The sequence below is a fragment of the Salpingoeca rosetta genome (assembly GCF_000188695.1).
Source record: "Salpingoeca rosetta unplaced genomic scaffold supercont1.10, whole genome shotgun sequence".
NCBI classification, from domain to species: Eukaryota; class Choanoflagellata; order Craspedida; family Salpingoecidae; genus Salpingoeca; species Salpingoeca rosetta.
The window spans coordinates 249,253-266,752 of NW_004754924.1; the positions used below are offsets into that span (position 1 = coordinate 249,253).

The 17,500-nt window shown below is 56.2% G+C and overlaps 4 protein-coding genes across 4 annotated transcripts in view; 1 reads left to right on the forward strand and 3 right to left on the reverse strand.

Moving 5' to 3' along the window:
- Positions 1 to 420: 420 nt before the first annotated feature.
- Positions 421 to 2,863, reverse strand: PTSG_04353 (uncharacterized protein; the record flags this gene model as incomplete). Its single annotated transcript, XM_004994383.1, has 7 exons — positions 421 to 521; positions 723 to 811; positions 1,175 to 1,369; positions 1,657 to 1,759; positions 1,942 to 2,037; positions 2,193 to 2,283; positions 2,576 to 2,863. The coding sequence occupies 7 exons, from the start codon at positions 2,861 to 2,863 to the stop codon at positions 421 to 423; spliced, it is 963 nt and encodes a 320-aa protein (XP_004994440.1).
- A 369-nt stretch (positions 2,864 to 3,232) lies between these two features.
- PTSG_12160 (uncharacterized protein) lies at positions 3,233 to 3,894 on the reverse strand (the record flags this gene model as incomplete). The annotated part of the gene is made up of 3 exons (XM_004994384.1): positions 3,233 to 3,254; positions 3,499 to 3,538; positions 3,801 to 3,894. The coding sequence occupies 3 exons, from the start codon at positions 3,892 to 3,894 to the stop codon at positions 3,233 to 3,235; spliced, it is 156 nt and encodes a 51-aa protein (XP_004994441.1).
- A 119-nt stretch (positions 3,895 to 4,013) lies between these two features.
- Positions 4,014 to 10,650, forward strand: PTSG_04354 (uncharacterized protein). The gene is made up of 16 exons (XM_004994385.1): positions 4,014 to 4,234; positions 4,514 to 4,709; positions 4,882 to 5,007; positions 5,309 to 5,419; positions 5,468 to 5,701; positions 5,880 to 7,482; positions 7,721 to 7,777; positions 7,952 to 8,152; positions 8,306 to 8,370; positions 8,534 to 8,702; positions 8,969 to 9,128; positions 9,352 to 9,413; positions 9,648 to 9,725; positions 9,908 to 10,039; positions 10,156 to 10,248; positions 10,390 to 10,650. The coding sequence occupies exons 1-16, from the start codon at positions 4,122 to 4,124 to the stop codon at positions 10,485 to 10,487; spliced, it is 3,498 nt and encodes a 1,165-aa protein (XP_004994442.1). The 5' UTR covers positions 4,014 to 4,121; the 3' UTR covers positions 10,488 to 10,650.
- Positions 10,651 to 10,652: 2 nt separating this feature from the next.
- The window catches only part of PTSG_04355 (uncharacterized protein), a 7,167-nt gene continuing 319 nt past the window's right edge, over positions 10,653 to 17,500 (reverse strand). The window contains exons 1-6 of the mRNA XM_004994386.1: positions 16,672 to 17,500; positions 15,747 to 15,816; positions 12,560 to 14,957; positions 11,875 to 12,188; positions 11,237 to 11,553; positions 10,653 to 10,956 (exon numbers count right to left, since the gene is read on the reverse strand). The exon at positions 16,672 to 17,500 is cut by the window's right edge and continues 319 nt beyond it. Coding sequence (XP_004994443.1) covers positions 10,821 to 10,956; positions 11,237 to 11,553; positions 11,875 to 12,188; positions 12,560 to 14,957; positions 15,747 to 15,816; positions 16,672 to 17,500 — 4,064 coding nt within the window. The 3' untranslated portion in view covers positions 10,653 to 10,820. The remainder of the gene's footprint in view (positions 10,957 to 11,236; positions 11,554 to 11,874; positions 12,189 to 12,559; positions 14,958 to 15,746; positions 15,817 to 16,671) is intronic.

The following is a 17,500-nucleotide window of genomic DNA, read 5'->3' on the forward strand; positions in this document are numbered from 1 at the left end:
TGGTTACTTGGTTGCTAACTTGCCTCCAACAATGTTTTCTGCGTTATCGGCATCCAACCTTCTCAACCAAGCATGTGTTGATATGTATTTGGGGAAGGGACACACACACACACAACACACACACACACACACACACAACACAACAATCAATGAAGACATGCAAGAGAGACGTGTGTCAGAGATGTCAAGGGCAATGAAATTACTAAAGGAGACAGGGAAGGCTGCTTGGGAACGTGTGGAACAGGCCACAATGATTGACTCATGGACACACACACACACACACACACACACCCATACAAAAATGCGTATGTAACGTAAACAGCGTGCACACACACACACACACACACCGAAAAGACACGAAAGGGAGGGGGAGAAGTGCAGTGCTTCTAAGGTTGTGGGGGACACGGGTGGGCCGTCACTCTAGTGGCAGGCGTCGGTGTCTACCGTGAATCCAAGGTAGTTGAGGTGGTCCGAGATGGAAATGTCGACGTTAAACTGATCAGAGCAGTCGGGGTCCTCGCCTGCATGTGTGTGTGTGTGTGTGTGTGTGTGTGTGTGTGTGTGTGTGTGTGTGTGTGTGTGTGTGTGTGTGAGTGTGTGTGTGTGTGAGAGAGAGAGTGTGTGTGTGTGTGTTTCACTGTGAAGGATGGCAAGCAGGTAAACAAGGCAAGCATGTTTGACTGCAAAGCACCCCCAAGTGCAAGCGCATGTGTTCAGCAGACCTGAGCCGTTGCACTCGTGCAGGCTCTCTGGGCCAGAAAACTGCTCCTTGTAGAACACCTCCGTGGCAATATGGTGGAAACCCATCGCCCTGGTCGCAGCGAGGACGAGACGAAGATGACGATGGTGGCAAGCAAAGGGCATACGTGATTGTTAACATATGTGTGTGTGTGTGTTGGGGGGGTTGCACTGGCGAAAAGCTCATCAGAGAGCAAGACAGAGAGGAAGACATGCACACACACGTACACACAGGTACACACAGGTACACACAGGTACACACAGGTACACACACACACACACACACGTGTGCACACGAACATGCGAACAACAAACAAACAAACAAACAAACAAACAAACAAACAAACAAACAAACAAACAAACAAACAAACAAACAAACAAACAAACAAACAAACAAACAGACAGACAAACAAACATAAGCCCATGATGAACGCACTCGAGCGGGAGGTGGGGCACAATGTCGCGGTTGTGGACGAAACGGAACGAGGCCTTGATGGACGACTGCTTGAAAAAGTCGTAGAAGGGGGCGTTGCCGACACGGGGCTGCCCAAAGGTGTAGTGGTAGATGGACGCAGATGGGAACTGGATGCTCAGGTCCAGCGAGCACATGGCAGCAAGCGCAGCGCCAAGGCTGACGGGGGCAAGGGTGGCGTGTTGTTGGGGGGGGGGAGTGTGCGTGTGTGTGTGTGTGAGAGAGAGAGAGAGAGAGAGTGTGTGTGTGTGTGTGCGCGCGCGCGTGTGTGCGTGTGTGAGAATGTGGGCGAGTGAGTGATGACATCACATCGAAAACGGAGGTGAATCAGGGTCGCTGCGACAACAGGCTCGGGCAAACCGAAAGCAGTGTCGCACACACACACACACACACACACACACACACACACACACAGATAAGATTGCTTGCCCCTCCCTCCTGCTGACCTGTGGCCTGTGACGAGGATGCGGTAGTTGGGGTTCTGCCTGAACGTGCTCTCAACAAAGCGGTCGACGGTGCCTTTCACCTCCTGGTACGCCTCGTAGAAGCCTGTCAACCACCATCGTGAGTGTGTGTGCGGGGAGGGCATCAGCAACAAGAACACGTTGACGCAAGAGCAGGGCAAACCACCATGCACACGCACGCACAAGGAGCAGCGAAACGTGGTCATTTGAACGACACGCACACACACACGCACAAACACACACACGCACACACACACACAAAAATACCTCTGTGAACCTTGACGTCCGAGCCGGCGCCAGGGTAGTGCAGGTCTGTCTTCATGAACTTCAGGTCATCAATCCACTGCTTCAGGTTGTGCGTGCCTTTGTTGATGGGGACGGCGTTAAGGAAGAGGAGAGGAGGGTAGCATGGATTGGGTGAGTATACAGAAGGGTGCGTCAAACAGAATCGTTGGGCAGGTGACATCTCCCACGTATGCAAGTGACATGTCGCAGGCAAGATGGGCATGGCAGCGGACCTTGGAACGCAACGACAATGTACTTGTTGACGGAATCCAGACCGACATAGCCGTACGTGGACGTCTTCTTGGCATAGAACACGTTGATGTCCTGCGACGAAGATGGGTGCGTGTACGCGTAAGGTGTCATACGCGAAAGGCATACGGTTGGCTAACGGCTTGAACGGCAAAACGAAAGCGCACGAGCTTGCAAACAAACACAGACACAGACAGACAGACAGACAGACACAGACACACACGCACACACACACACAGACACACACACAGATACGCACACACACACACACACAAACACACACACACACACACACGCACATACACACACGCACATACACACCCACAAACACAATAAAGAAACACAAACAAACACAAAACGAACGCACCGAGAGCGCTGGAAGGCCAGCGCCGTGGCAGGGCTTGCAGGACCAGTCCTTGACGGTGGAGTTGGAGCAGTATGCGGCCGCAGAGTATTGCACACCGCGAAGGCTGATCTCGTAGTCGAAGGAGTACAGGTGAGGCGCGGGCGCACGAACGCCAACCTCACGATGCAAGCGCATCGTCTTGAGTGGCGGCGTGGCAGCCTCTGGCACAAAGCGCGTGTTCATTGGAATGGGCTTTGCGCTCGCGCCCAGCACTGCACACAGCAGCACAACAGCGGCACCGACGATCATTCTCGCAGGCTGATTGAGAAAGAGGTGGTGGTGAAGGTGGGCGATGGGCTGGGATAGGAAAGTGTGACACACAAGGCGACGACGATACACAAGGGTGGGTGGTTGGTTGGTTGGTCTCCTCCAAACAACAAACAACGCTGCCAAACACAAACAAAATGGAGGGTGTCGAAGTTTATTGGAAGCTGGACGCGAAAATTCGGCAACCCACGCGGTCAGGCGAAAGAGCAAGCAACGTGGGTGGCGCTTGTTGTTGGTGCAGGCAGAAAGGATCAACGAGGGGGAAGGACAGAGACACGGGGTTTGGAACTTGGCTGCGGGGCGGGGGGGATGATGGGATGGAAGTGGTGTGGAGGTGTGGGGATGTGGTGCTCATGCACCGAGGGTGAAGACGCTGCAATTGATGATGATAGTGATGGTGTGATGATGGCGTGAGAGAGAGAGAGTGTGTGCAAGCGCGTGTGTGCAAGCGCGCGCATGTGGCCAGACTCGCGCAGCTGTAGCCTTATGCATGCCACACACACACATACACACACGTACACGTACACACACGTACACACACACACACACACACACACACACACACACACACACACATACATGACATTGCAAACGCAGACAACCGCAGAAGGACTCACTCTGCCAGTGTCGGCCTTGGCGCGGGACCAGTGTTGAGACCTGTTGTGCGCAAAGCAAGCAACAAAGTAACATGTCAGCAAGACAGAATGGGCGGTGGTCCGGGACCAAACAACACACACTCACGTCGACAAGCACATGCACGCACGCACACCATATGCACACCCATACGTACACACATTTGCTCGTTTGGGACAGAGACCGCAAGAAAACAGCAGACCCAAAAGCAAGCAAGCACTGCCCACTCAACAACTACTTCAACCACAGACGCACTCACGCACACGCACAGTAACGTCGCACTGACCAAAGTAGATGAGGGCAGGGATGTAGGTCCACTTGAACACGGTCTTGGCCACCTCGATGGCGGCTTGCACCTTCTCTGCTGTCTTGGGCTCCATTATTGTGGTTGTGTTTCTTGTGCTTGCTTGTTGCTTGTGTGTTTCTTGAGAGGGGCGAAAAAGTGCTGACAGTGAAGAAGAAGCAAAGAAGAGGAGAGGAAAAAAGCGCACAAATCAAACACACACACACGAACAACCCAAACAAGCAAGACAAGACAGGCAAGACAGGCAAGGCAAGACAAGACGACGGAGAAGCAGGAAGCAGTCAGCTCGACAGCAGCAAGAGGATGGAAGGAGGCGATGACCTTGTGCAGGTGGTGCGCGGGCTCGGGTTCACCGAGGAGCAGTGCCTGCGAGCCATTGCTGCGGGCTCGCAGACCCCGGAGAGCGTCGTCGACTGGTGAGAGAGAACAGGGTCATTCGCGGCTGGACAAGGGGGTATCTTCTGCGATCGCGGGTGGTTACAATGCGTTGATCGATCGATCAATCGATCGACCAGTCGACTTGTGTGGCCAACCCTGTCGGTGCTGTCGGTGTGATGCTGTGTGATGTGACATGGCGGCGTGTTTGCATGCTGTAAGTGGTTGTTCAACCCCTTCTTCTTGTTGCTCATATATTCCAAGACCACGGCCACGAATCATCCACATCACATGACCCCTCGCCCTTGTTTGCGGTGCAGGATTGTGAGGGAGCAGAGCAGACAGGAGCAAGAACCAGCAGACAAATCGACGGGCGGCAGCAGCAGTGGCGGCAGTGCGCCTGTGCTCAAGCTTGGTCAAGGACCACAGGGGCACAACCAGCAGCCACAACAACAACAAGGGCAGCAGAAGCAACCACAGAAGCGCCCAACGCCGTCATCCACCGCTGCCTCACAGGTGTGATACCGAAACAGGGTGCTGTGCATGTCTTGATGTTGCACACGTTGCTGAACCATGCGTTTGGTGTTGAGCACGCTGGCCTTCCATGCGCTGGTGCCCGTGTGCCTCCCTCATACGCACACGCACGCATACCCGCACCGACGCTTCTGCAATGCTGGCTTGGTTGCAGGCACCTGCTGTGGTGAGCAATGCGTTTGTGAATGAGGAGCAGCGACAGGCCAAGCTCGCTTTTGAGCAGAAGCAGATGCAGCGGCTGCGACAAGACGTCCTCAAGGAAAAGCGACGCAAAATCGAGGTGCGTGCGTGTGCGTGTGTGTGTGTGTGTGTCTGCGTGTGTGTGTGTCTGCGTGTGTGTGTGTGTGTGTCTGCGTGTGTGTGTGTGCGTGCGTGTGTGTGCGTGCGTGTGTGTGCGTGTGTGTGTGCGTGTGTGTGTGTGTGTTTGCAATGGCATGGTTGCATCTGCACGTCTGTTTTGTTTAGTCTTGCCGAGCAACAGTGAGCTTGACCATTCCACCCACACAGCAACCTCACTTCTTCACTCTTGCGCACATGGGCTGTGACGTTCATCCAACTGCGCCCTCATTTCCTGCAACCAGGAGGCCAAGCGAGTGCGGCGGCAGATCGAACAGGACCGGCGGGAGCTGCAGGAGAAGCGAAGACTGGAGCGTGGCCAGGCATCACAGGCACAGCCACAGCCACAGCCACAGGCACAGGCACAGCCACAGGCACAGCCACAGCCACAGCCACAGCCACAGCCACAGCCACAGCCACAGCCACAGCCACAAGGAGCAGAACCTCAGACTCAGGCATCGCCACCAGCATCAACACCACCAGCGTCGTACGTGATCCAGGTGCGGCTGCCGAACGGACGGCCGGAGCGACTTGAGCTGCCGTCGTCATCGCTGCTGCGGGCCGTGTTTGACGCCATTGCCACCAGGCGCGGCCTCGCTCCCGGCTCTTTCGCCCTCATCCTCAACCATCCAAAAAAGGTGTTTGTGTACGTGTGTGTGTGTCTGTGTGTGTGTGTGTGTGCGTGTGTGTGTCTGTGTGTGTGTGTGTGCATCTGTACACGCATGGTGGGTTCCATTCGCCTTTCTTCCTTTCTTCAACACTTCTTCATCCTTTCATCTGACCGCTGCCCGTGCGTTCATCTGCTTGAATGCACAGGAGCTGACGTTCGACATGGCGTCATCGCCCCTCTCCACCCTCAACCTCCCACCGCGATGTCTGCTGCACTGCCGCAAGACAGCAACACCAACACCAACACCAACAGCTTCCAGCGCCCAAGCACCCACACGGCAGCAACAACAGCAGCAGCAGCAGCAGCAGCAGCAGCAGCACGATGATGATGCAAGTCACGACAATGCCCCCAGCGTCACTTCTCCCCGCCAAGAACACGGCGTGCAGCAGGAGCAGGACGAATACGGTCTGCCGCGTGCGTTTGTTGGCGGACGCGGTGGAAAGCGGCATGGTCGTGTTCGCTCAAGGCATCGTGGCCATCGCTTGGGCGGCGCTGATGGCGACAGAGACGAGGATCAACACCCCCAACAGCAGCAGCAACAGCTGCACGCGGTACAGCGCATGCACGCACGCCGCCCCGCGCGCGGTGGTGGTGGTATTCGCGGACAGCAACACGGGGGAGCGCTCGGCAGCGGCAGTGGTAGGCGGCTTGGGGGACACGCAGCCAGGCATGATGATGATGATGATCGCGATGAAGAGGAGGAGGGGAACGATGGCGGTGGACGTCATGGTGGTGGTGGTGGTGGTGGTGGTGGTGGTGGTAGGGATGTCGATGATGACATTGACATTGACCACAACCACAACGATGGCGACGATGGCACTGCCACTCCGCTCACCGACGCTGATCGTGAGCGCATTCAGCAGGGTCAAGACATGCTGGGCAGGCTCTTTGGCATGCCGGAGTTCTTTGAGGGGATGGGGCTCCCCCGGCACCACGCGGCGCGCGGGCGTGGCTGGGGCGGTGGTCATCGTCACTGGATGGAGGGAGGGCAGCGCTTGGGCGGGCGACGAACAGAGGAACAACAGCAGCAACAAGGAGAGGGGCGAGGGCGGCAAGCGCCAGTACAGCGCCAGCGCGGTCGTTTTGATGACGCAATGGGCGTGCAGTACTTTGACGATCATGACGATGATGACGATGGCATTGACCGGTGGATGATGGGGCGGCCGGGGCCCTGGCGACGCGCAGGCCTTGGTCGCGGACACGTGCTTGGTGGTCGTGGTGTTGGCGGTGGCGGCGGCGGCGGTGGTGGTGGTGGTGGCGATGACAGCGATGATGACGATGTGGGCAGTGGGAGGCGCGGCGATGATGATAATGATGATGAGCAGATGTCGCAGCGTGAACGCCTGGAGCGGCTTCGACAGCAGCGACGAAGGATGCTGGAAACGCGTCAGCAGCAACTCCAAGAGCAGCAGCAGCAACACGAACATGGAGAGGGGGAAGGGGCACACCACCACAGCCACCGCCACCGCGGCAGTAGGCCACGCAAGCGCACGCCTTCGCTGCAGTCCATGTGCGTGGATCAGATTGCATCACGTCTGTATGCCTCGGACCGCCCCATTCTCACGCTGACGCTGCCGGAGACGCTTGCACGCGAAGTGATGACGGCCGCAGCTGAGAAAGAGACACTCAACAGCAAGTCCATCAAAGCGTTTCGCTCGTGTGGCATCCAGCACCTCGCCTTCCGCTCCAGCGTCGTGGTCACAGACGCCTTTCTTCGCGTCCTCGGCACCCAGTTCCCAACCCTCTACGGTACGTGTGCGTATGTTGTTTGTTTTGTGTGTGTGTGTGTGTGTGTGTGTGTGTGTGTGTGTGTGTGTGTGTGTGTGTGTGTGTGTAGTTTTGTGCGTGTGTAGTTTTGTTTGTGTAGTTTTGATTTGTGTACCCTCTGTTTAGTTTTTGTGTGTAGTTTGTTGATACTTGGATGTCTTTGCTTTGAGGACTGCACGCACGTGTACTCATGTGCACCACCGCCGCCCGCCATCAACAGAGCTGGAAATCTATGATTGTCCCATGCTGACGTTTCGCGGAATTGCAGCTCTCAAAGGTGTGGTGAATGGCGATGATGATCGTGGTGGTGAATGGCATGCGTGTGTCTCGCAATTGTGTGTGTGTGTGATGCGTGTGTGCAGCTCACGCCAGAATTTCTTCGCTCGGCGTTTTGGTGCCCGTTGCCCCTTATCCCTCACATCATGGCGGCCACCACTATTGCCACTGTCAGGCGCCCCAAACTTGGCCAGCCTGCACCTGAGCGGCGCGTTTACAGACTCGTGTGTGGACGCGTTGATGTCTCTCCACCCGCTGGAACATTTTTCCCTCAACGGCGCCAGAGTTTCATCGCAGCAGTTTGCGCGCTTCCTCTCGTCCCCGACCGCCACCCACCTGCAATCTCTCGCTCTCACATCGTGCCCAGCCCTGGACGGTGCGTGCGTGCGTGTTTGTGCGTATGAATGTGTGCATGTATGTGCGCGTCTTTGTGCGAATGAGCATTGTGGGAGAGGCGATGTTGCATGAGAGTGTGCTTTCTGGGCTCTTTCCATGTCTCACACGCCGACACTGTCGTGTGTCTTTGCAGATGGAATTCTGCCAAGCATCTGTGGCCTGACCGATTTGGGGCACCTGTCCCTCTCAAAAACACCTGTAAGTCACCTCCCTGCTGCAACAAAACAAAGAAACAAACTCAACACACGAAACGACACACACACTGCACGTGTACACGTTTCCACTTCTCACACGACCGGGTTTGTGTGTGTTACATGGTGTGATGTTTATTCGTCTGTGTACATCACTCACCGCTCTGAAGGTACGCGCGGTGGGCCAGCTGGCGTCTCTGCCACACCTGTATTCCCTCAATCTCTCGTACACACGCGCGAGCGAGCGGGAAGTGGGTGCCCTCGCCGCTGCAACGAACATGACCACGCTCGGCCTGTTTGGGCTCAATCTCTCATCCGACGCCTACGCGCCATGGGCGGGTCAGTCAGTTACTCGTGGCTCTCTCACTATTGCCGTGAAGACTACCACTGTTGGCTTTGTGTGTGCGTGTGTGTACGTGTGTGTGCGTGTGTGTGCGTGTGTGTGCGTGTGTGTGCGTGTGTGTACGTGTGTGTACGTGTGTAGTGTATCTCCGCTCGTGCCTGTGCCAATTCTTTAGTTTTCTAAAACACGCAGGTTGACATCAAAGCGGTTTGTTTTTGCCGCGCTCATCCTTCACCACTCCCAAACTTGACGCCATGTTCAGGGCACGGGAGCCTGGCTGAATTGACTTTGTCGTCGCGTGATTCCTTTGACGACGCGTGTCTCGCGCACGTGTGCACGTTGACCCACGTCACCACGCTCGATTTGAGCGGATACTACCAGCTCACACCGGACGGCCTCAAGGCAATCGCAGCCATGCAGCAGTGAGTTCTGCAAATTGTTTTGTGTGCTTGTGTGTGTGCTTGTGTGTGTGCTTGTGTGTGTGTGTGTGTGTGTGTGTGTGTGTGTGTGTGTGTGTGTGTGTGTGTGTGTGTGTGTGTTCCTCCCATCATGACGACGACCCAAACATTCACACACATCCGCATCCACACTCACGCACACACACACTTGTACATGTACATACACGTTCCTGTCTGTGGTGTGAAGACTGCAGTCGCTGTCGCTGAGCAACACCGCCCTCACCGACGCCGCGTTGCTCCATATTGGGGGTACGTTACGTAACAACCAACAACCAACGACACCAACACCCATTTCAATCACAACAGCGCAGCGTGTAACATATTCCACCAATCTTCCCATTCTTCGTGCCTTTCACTTCCCGTGTGCTGATATCCCCAATGCTCACACACACACACACACTCTATCTCTCTCTCTCTCACGCACACACACTCTCTCGCTTCTCACTCACTCGCGCGCAACCCCAACTGCTACCGTCGTGCCAGGTGTTGGGCTGCCCTCCCTGGACACGTTCGACATTTCCCGTACAGATGTCACAGACGCATGCGCGCCAGCATTCAAAGGTGCGCGGTTTTTGTGTTGAAACACTTCCCTCGTCACAAAACATCTTCACGCAACTCACACAACCACACACACACACACATTTTCATACTCACGCTACCCATTAAATAAACGATGCCATATTCCCCCCTCCCCTCCAAACCACCACCACCACTACCACCACCACCATTTTCTCGTTGCGCAGGCTTTGCCGCTGTTGCGCGGCTGAATCTGTCGAGAACGCGCATCACGAACACTTTCTTTCACGCACACGCACTCAACGACTGCGCTGCTCTGCAAACGCTCAGCATCGAGCGCACGCACACGAGCACGAAAGGTACGCACATACCACGTGTGCAACAGGCAGTGATGCCATTGGACAGGACCTGTCCGTCACTCGTCGTAGCGACAACTCGTAACTGTAACTCGTAACCGTGCACTGCTTGTTTGCAGGACTGGCTGAGCTGAACGGGCTCTCTCGTCTGCAGTCTGTCAATGCACGGCACACGTGGGTGTCACCAACCAAGATCCCCGCTGCCCTTCCCTGTGAGTTGTTGGGGTGCGTGGGGTTGGCTGTCCCAGTGATCATAATGACATCCTCTTAAGCCCCTTCCCCCACGCCAATCAAGCACCATCAAACTTGCCAACTCACGTGCTGTGACATTACTCAACACTGCTCCAACATAGCTGTGCACGTTGATTGCAGCTTTGCCGAGGATCGTTCCGAGTTTGTGATGGACGACACAGATGAGGAGGACCTTCCATCCATGCTTCACCGCCCGTGATGTGATGTGCGTGTGCGTGTGATTGTATGTTTAACTCATCCATTTTGCGTTTTCTTACGTCTTCCGTCTGGTTTTCATGATGATACGGGTTTACTTATGAATTGGATGGTCTGCCTAACTGATGATGGAAGTGAAAATGACAATGAAACACGTTCAGATGCCAGCTGCGCAAGATCGCGTGCACACGCACACGCTCGAGTGATGTCTGAAAGTTTGAGTTATGGTTGTTACATTAATCAACCATCGATGTCAAACGCAAGGAGTCAAATACACGGTGATAAACACACAAACAAACACGCACGCACACGCACGCACACGCGCGCGCGCGCGCTGCTACACCTCCTGGGCCTCGGGCTCGGAGTGCTCTGAGATGTAATCGTCGGGGCTGAGGTGCAGCGTCTGCTTGTAGCGGCCATTGGTGGCTGATCGATACACCATGCCCTGCTGCTCCAGCCACGACAGCACACGCCTGGCGAGATGGAATGATGAATGGGGTGACAGTGAGAAGGCCCTTGTTGTATGTGGCACTTTGGACTTGACAGTGACAGCAATATCATACACGTACACGGGCGCACACAAACATCAACTTGCACACACACATACACACACACACACACACAAACACACACAAACACAAACACACACAAACACAAACACACATACACACACAAACACAAACTCACAGAACACACAACTGTACGCAGACGCAGACGCACACGCGCGCACAAAACGTGTAGCTGCTGACTCACATGAGTCTGCCGTGGCTGACGGGCACGTGGGAGCAGGTTTCCAGGTCCTTCGGTTCAACCCCTTCCTCCATGGCCAGTGATGTAATGGCGTGGTACACAGACTTGGCGCCAGAGGGCATGTTCACGACGCCAAACTTGCACTCAAACTCCTCAATCGCCAGCAGCATATCGGATGATGGCGCGGGCAGTGTGCAGGGAAGTGTTCCCGCACACAGGCCAACACGCACACCAAGTGTGGAGAACACACTGCGACCAGAGCTTGCGCGCCTGTTGAGCTTGCTGTGTGACGGCAGCGTCCCATAACCCCACGTGTGCGTCTATCAAGGCATGGGGCGAAGACAAAGACACGAACGCATGAGGTGGACGCTGATGGAAGCGTGGAACGACAAGGAAAACATCACGCACTTGGCTTGCATGATTGCACTCAGAGATCACAAACATACATTCCCATGCTAACACACACACACACACACACACACACGGTCACGCACACACAACACACAAACAATCACACACAACACACACACACGCACACACACGCACACACACGGTCACGCACACACAACACACAAACAATCACACGCACACACACACACACACACACACACACACACACAAGGGAGCCACGTGCGTCCAACCTGCAATGAGAGCTGCAGGATGGCGTCTGCGTCGTGCAAGTCGACATCGCCAGTGCATCCGCCCAACACGCAGATCTTTCCAAAACAGCACACGGCGGCCAGCTGACTTCGCGGGTGCGGGAGAGGTGGCCCTGGCATCCATTCGCCTGCACCGGGGTGGAGGACTTCCACAGACGACAATTCGTCTCCGTTGACGTCACGCCCACCAATGACATACACACTGCCGTCAACACCGCAGACGGCAGTGCGGCTCCTGGCAACGGCGAGGGGAGGAAGCTGTGTCCACTTGTTTGTGATTGCATCAAACGCAGCAACTGGCCAATGATTGGCAGGGGGTGTTGTGATGTGAACATAGTTTGTGTGAGTTCACCAAAGAAAGCATGGGCGCTTCAGCGTTAGCTGCGCGAGACGAGCACACACACACACACATACATACGTAATCATGAAAGTGCAAACGAAGGCATAGAACAGCACACACACGCACACTTACACACAAGGAACAGACAAGCAAACAAACGAACAAACAAACACAAACACACACAGTTACACAAACAAACAAGCAAACAAACAACACACACACAAGCAAACACAAACAAACACAAACAACACACACACACACAAGCAAACACAAACAAATACAAACAAACACAACCAATCAAACAGCAAGCAGGACCAAAACTCTCACCATCGCTTGTTGGTTCGCCTGCTGACGTCTCACCGCCAACAACAACAATCACAGCAGAATCGCCAATCGCGGTGCAGGCGTGGTGTGTGCGGGCCTGTCGCATGGCAGGCAGTGCCGTCCACGCTCTCGTCTGCGTGTGATAGGATGAGAGACATGCCTGCGCGAAACCATCGGGGCCGTGTCCGCCAAGCACGTAGATGGTGCTGTCGACAGAAGCAGCGGCTGCACCAGCGAGGCACGCACGCGACGGTGGCAGTGTTGTCCAGGCATTGCACGTCGCGTCAAACACTTCGCATGAGCCAAACGCATTCTCGCCACCGAACACATACAAGTGCGCGCCAACGACGACAGATGCCGCACACACGCGGGGAAGGTGTGCCTCAGCCAACGACACCCACGTGTTTGTCTCGTGGTGGAATGCTTGCAACGAGTACCCCACATCCCTCATGCCTTCGCCGCCGCACACAACAATGCGTGGAACAGGGCCTGCACTCCCCGACAGCGGCACAGACGGCGCGCCTGTCTCTGATTCATGCGCTGATGGCGCTGTAATTGCTGTCCACGGCACGCCCGCGGGCATGTGTTGTTCACGCTTCGCTGCTGCTGACTGCTTCGCAGCACCCGCGCGCGTGGGCAGCGCTCTGTTTGCTGTTGTCTGGCCGAGCGGGGAAATGTGACCGTCACCATCATCGCGAACACGTGCACCGGCAAGATCAAAGGCACCATGCCAACCGCTGCTGTTGGACATGTGCGATTGCGAGTGTGATATCTGCGTGGAACGCTTTGGTTGCGGCTGCTGGCGCTGAAACGCTGGCATCGTGTACGCTGTTCTGTCAACATCGAGATCATCAAGCGATCGCCACTCATTCTCTCCCTCATCATCATCATCATCATCATCATCATCATCATCATCATCATCATCATCATCATCATCATCATCGTCATCATCATCATCATCGTCATCGTCACATTGATCGTTGGCTTTGCTGCAGTTTGCTGTGGTATCCATTGCATCGCCACCAACATCATCAGCATCAATGACAGTAGCGTGCCGGTGTGCGCACACCATTTGATCAGGTTCATTGTCGTTGTCGTCGTCATCACCACGGCACTCGTCACATTCGTCCAAGTGCGGGTCGCTAACTTCAGCCATCTCATCACTTGGGTCGCCACCATCAAAAGAAGCGTCAGCCGCTCCTGTGCGCATGAACATGCTGTCGTCCTCGAAAAATGCCGGCGGTGGAAACGCTGTCAGCGGGTTCATGTTGGCATTGACTGCCGCAAAAGCGCCCGTGTGCTCGGCGTCCGCAGCCCAGAACATGGCGGGTGGCGGAATAAACTCGCTGTCACTCCGTCCATCACCATCACCATCACCATCACCATACTCATACCCACCATCATGACCATAGTCAAAGCTGCAAGCGTTGGCCACACCGGAGACACCACTGCGGCCATCGCCTTGAGAATGCTGCTGATCAGGGTGGCAACGGCTGAGGTGGTGCATCCGAATTGGCGACTCGTCTGCTGTGGATGACGTGAATGACCACACGCGCTCGCGTGCGCTTGTGCCGTCATCACGAAGGCCTCTGGACAATGAGATGTCACGGAAAGGGAAGTCAACACCCCCACGCATGTGGTCGTCATCACCATCCCCAACAGTATCCTGAACACCACCATCATAGGCATAGGTGCTGTCGTTCTCATCCATCGCGGACGTGTGATGGGAGCTGCGTCGCAACGGCGCGAGCGTGAAGCGTGTCGACTCCTGGGGTGCAGATATCGTGCTCACATCACCAATCCCACCACCAGTGCCACAGTCACCGCCGCTGTCTGCATTCTCCTCTTCACCATCACGGCCGTGAGTTTCCCCTTCAAGTGCAACAGCGGGTCGCCCTGCAATCGAGGCAGAAGCTGCCGTGTTGACGCCTGTGGCGTGCATTGCGCTGTCTTCACTCGCAACATGAGCGCCCTCCTCATTGCTGTCTGTCTGGCATCCTTGTGACACGAGGTGACGCAGGTGCAGCACGGGCAGTGGTGTTGTGCGTGGCGAGACGCTGGCAAACACAGACTCTGCTGATGGCGAGCGCGTGCGCGTGTGCGAAGACGCAGAGAAGCGCGAGTAACGGCGTGTTGATGCGTGGGACGAAGTCGCTGACAGCCGGCGCGATGACTGCGGGAACGGCAGTGGTGGTGGTGATGATGATGCCCGTGCTGCTGCATCTGCGGGGGTGAGTGTGAGCAGCGGCACGTGTGAGGACAGCCCCACGCCACGGCTGGTGACGCTGCTGCTGCGGCTGACACTTCCACCACTTGATCGCGCCATTGTCCCAAAGGACGGCGGTAACTGCCCGCTGCTCACGCTCGCACGGCGCAAACCCCGCGATTGTGACGACTGGTGCTGATGGTGTTGGTGTTGGTGTTGGTGTTGGTGTTGGTGTTGGTGTTGGTGTTGGTGTTGATACGCGTTGGGGTGTGGATCGAACGTAGGTGGTGTGTTGCGGCGGCGGCGGTTGTGGTGGTATGGTAGCATGTGACGAAGCGACTGCGCAGTGAGTGAACGAGACAACATGCCCGAGCCCTGGCGTGGCGGTGGTGTGGATGATGCCATGACAGACTGCGCAACGGAATTTGAGCGTGGGAGACGTGGACGTGAGGGAAGCTTGCGCCGGCGTTCGCGTCCGGCTGCTTGCAGCGATGGATCAACTGCCGATGAACTCCTCACCTGCTGCTGCTGGTGCTGTTGTTGTTGTTGTTGTTGTTGTTGCTGTTGTTGTTGTTGTTGTTGTTGTTGTTGTTGTTGTTGTTGCTGTTGTTGTTGTTGTTGTTGTTGTCGTCGTTGTTGTTGTTGTTCTTCTTCTTCTTCCTGCTGCTGCTGCTGCTGCTGCTGCTGCTGCTGTTGTTGTTGTTGTTGCTGCTGCTCCACATCGCGTGCGTCATGGCTGGCGTGCGCCGTGTTTGTGTCGCCGCCACAATCACCACCATGAGCATGACCATCACGATGCTTCGCCTCCACGGATGCACGATGGGGCGCGCGCAAGTTCACGAGGGCAGATGGCACAGCACCGCCACATGCAGCGGTTAGAGCTGATGCCAGCTCGCTCCATGCACGCGCGCCAATCAGTGAGATGACTGGTGGACGCGGAGGTACAGCGTGGACAGCAGGCAGCGTGCGACGACGCGGTGACACGCTCGTGCGAACAGCGCTAAACTCCCGCGATTCTGCTGCCGCTGCAGTTGCTGCTGCTGCTGATGTTGGCCTGCTGTGATAACCGTGTGACAATGATTGCATCGCAGCACCATCTTGCTCGTCTCCATATTGACCACCAGTGCCCATACCACCGCCTCCACCGTCGCTGCCATCAACATCGTCAGCCTTGCTCTGCGTTGATGATCCACGTTTGCTGAGTCGCAATCGCCGTTTCCACCACCGCTTTCGCCCAGAGCTGCGGCCCCGACCACCACCACCGCCGCCAGCAGCAGCAGTAGTCGGCGTTGTGGTGCTTTCGCTGTCGATCGTGTCGTTTGCACTGCTGGTGCTGTTGTTGGCACAGGCGGGTTTGCGGATGTGGGCTGGTGGCGCTGTTGTGGGTGTGTGTGCGCGTGCATGGGCTGTTCGTTCCCGCACACTGGCTGGGCGAGCGGGCCTGTGCTGTGGTGTGACCGCCAGAGCGCTGTGCTCGCTTGTCGACGTCTCTGTGCTGCTTCCCAAACTGCGAGCACGCGCACGCATGCCTGTCGTTGTGTGTGAATTTCGCGGCGCCTTTGGCTGGGTGCGACCGGACAGCCGTGCCGGTGACACACGCGGAACCAAAGGCCTAAACGCGGGCGAGGAGGAGTGGGAATGACGCAAGAGCTGCAGTTGATTGCGACTGGCCGGCGATTGGGAAGCTGTTGCCGGTATTGCCGTGTCTGTGTTTGATGCAAAGATGTGCTGCTGCCCTTGTTCTTCACCATGTGTTGGGGATGTGAGTGCAGCACTAGCAGTGGCACTAGCAGTCGTGGTAGTGGCGGTGGTGGTGGTGGTGGTGGTGACACTGCCGCTCCTGCTGCTTCGCTGCTGTCGTGCATAACCACTTGCGTTGGTCAACGCAGCCAGTACACAGGGAGGTAACTGCTCTTGCCCTTGCTGCTGTTGCTGTGCTGGTGTGCGGGCATGGAGCCAGCGCGAGAGAAGCATGACAACGTCATCCAGCTGGTGTGGCGGGCGAGCAGCAATGAGCATGCTTGCAAGCATTGTGGCCGGCCATGCAGTGAAGGGCGACGAGTCAAGCCGCCGCGTGCTTGTGTCACACGCACTGTGACCGTCATCACAAGAAACGAAGCCGCTGCTGGTGGCTGTTGTCGTCTGCTCAACAGCAGCACGAGTGTCATCAGCGTCAGCGGCGAAGGCGCTTGTAGTGACATGGCACAGGGCGGTCGCAACAACGTGCTCTCGGATGCCGCGCAGGTTTGGATGTTGAGCACGGCGCCACCACGAGCCAAGCACATGCGCGGGACTTGCGCATGCAGTGATTCTGTTCGCAGTGGCGGCCGATGGTTGCAGGCACTCGGTAATGTGCTGTTTTGCGCGGGCCACCAGCAGTTCACAGACGTGATGCATCTGCAGCTGATGCGCAACAGCAAAGACGTCTTCGAACCACACGGCAAAGGGGGATTGCGCATCCGTCGTGGATGAGGGGGAGGTCATGGTCGAAGTGGGCAAAGAAGGTGGGCTGGTGTCGGCGAAAGAGGCAGCCTGGTCCACGCCCTGGCCATACATCAAGGCGACCAAAATGCACAGTGCTTGCGGAACAACGGCGTCCACCTGTATCCTGATCAAGTTGAGCCCGCGATCGCCCCTGCCGGCACCATTGCGCTTTCTTGTTGACGATGCAGCACGGCCATCCTTGGAGCGGGAACGAAAAGAGAGGACGCGTCGGCCGGACGAGTGCTGCTGCTGTT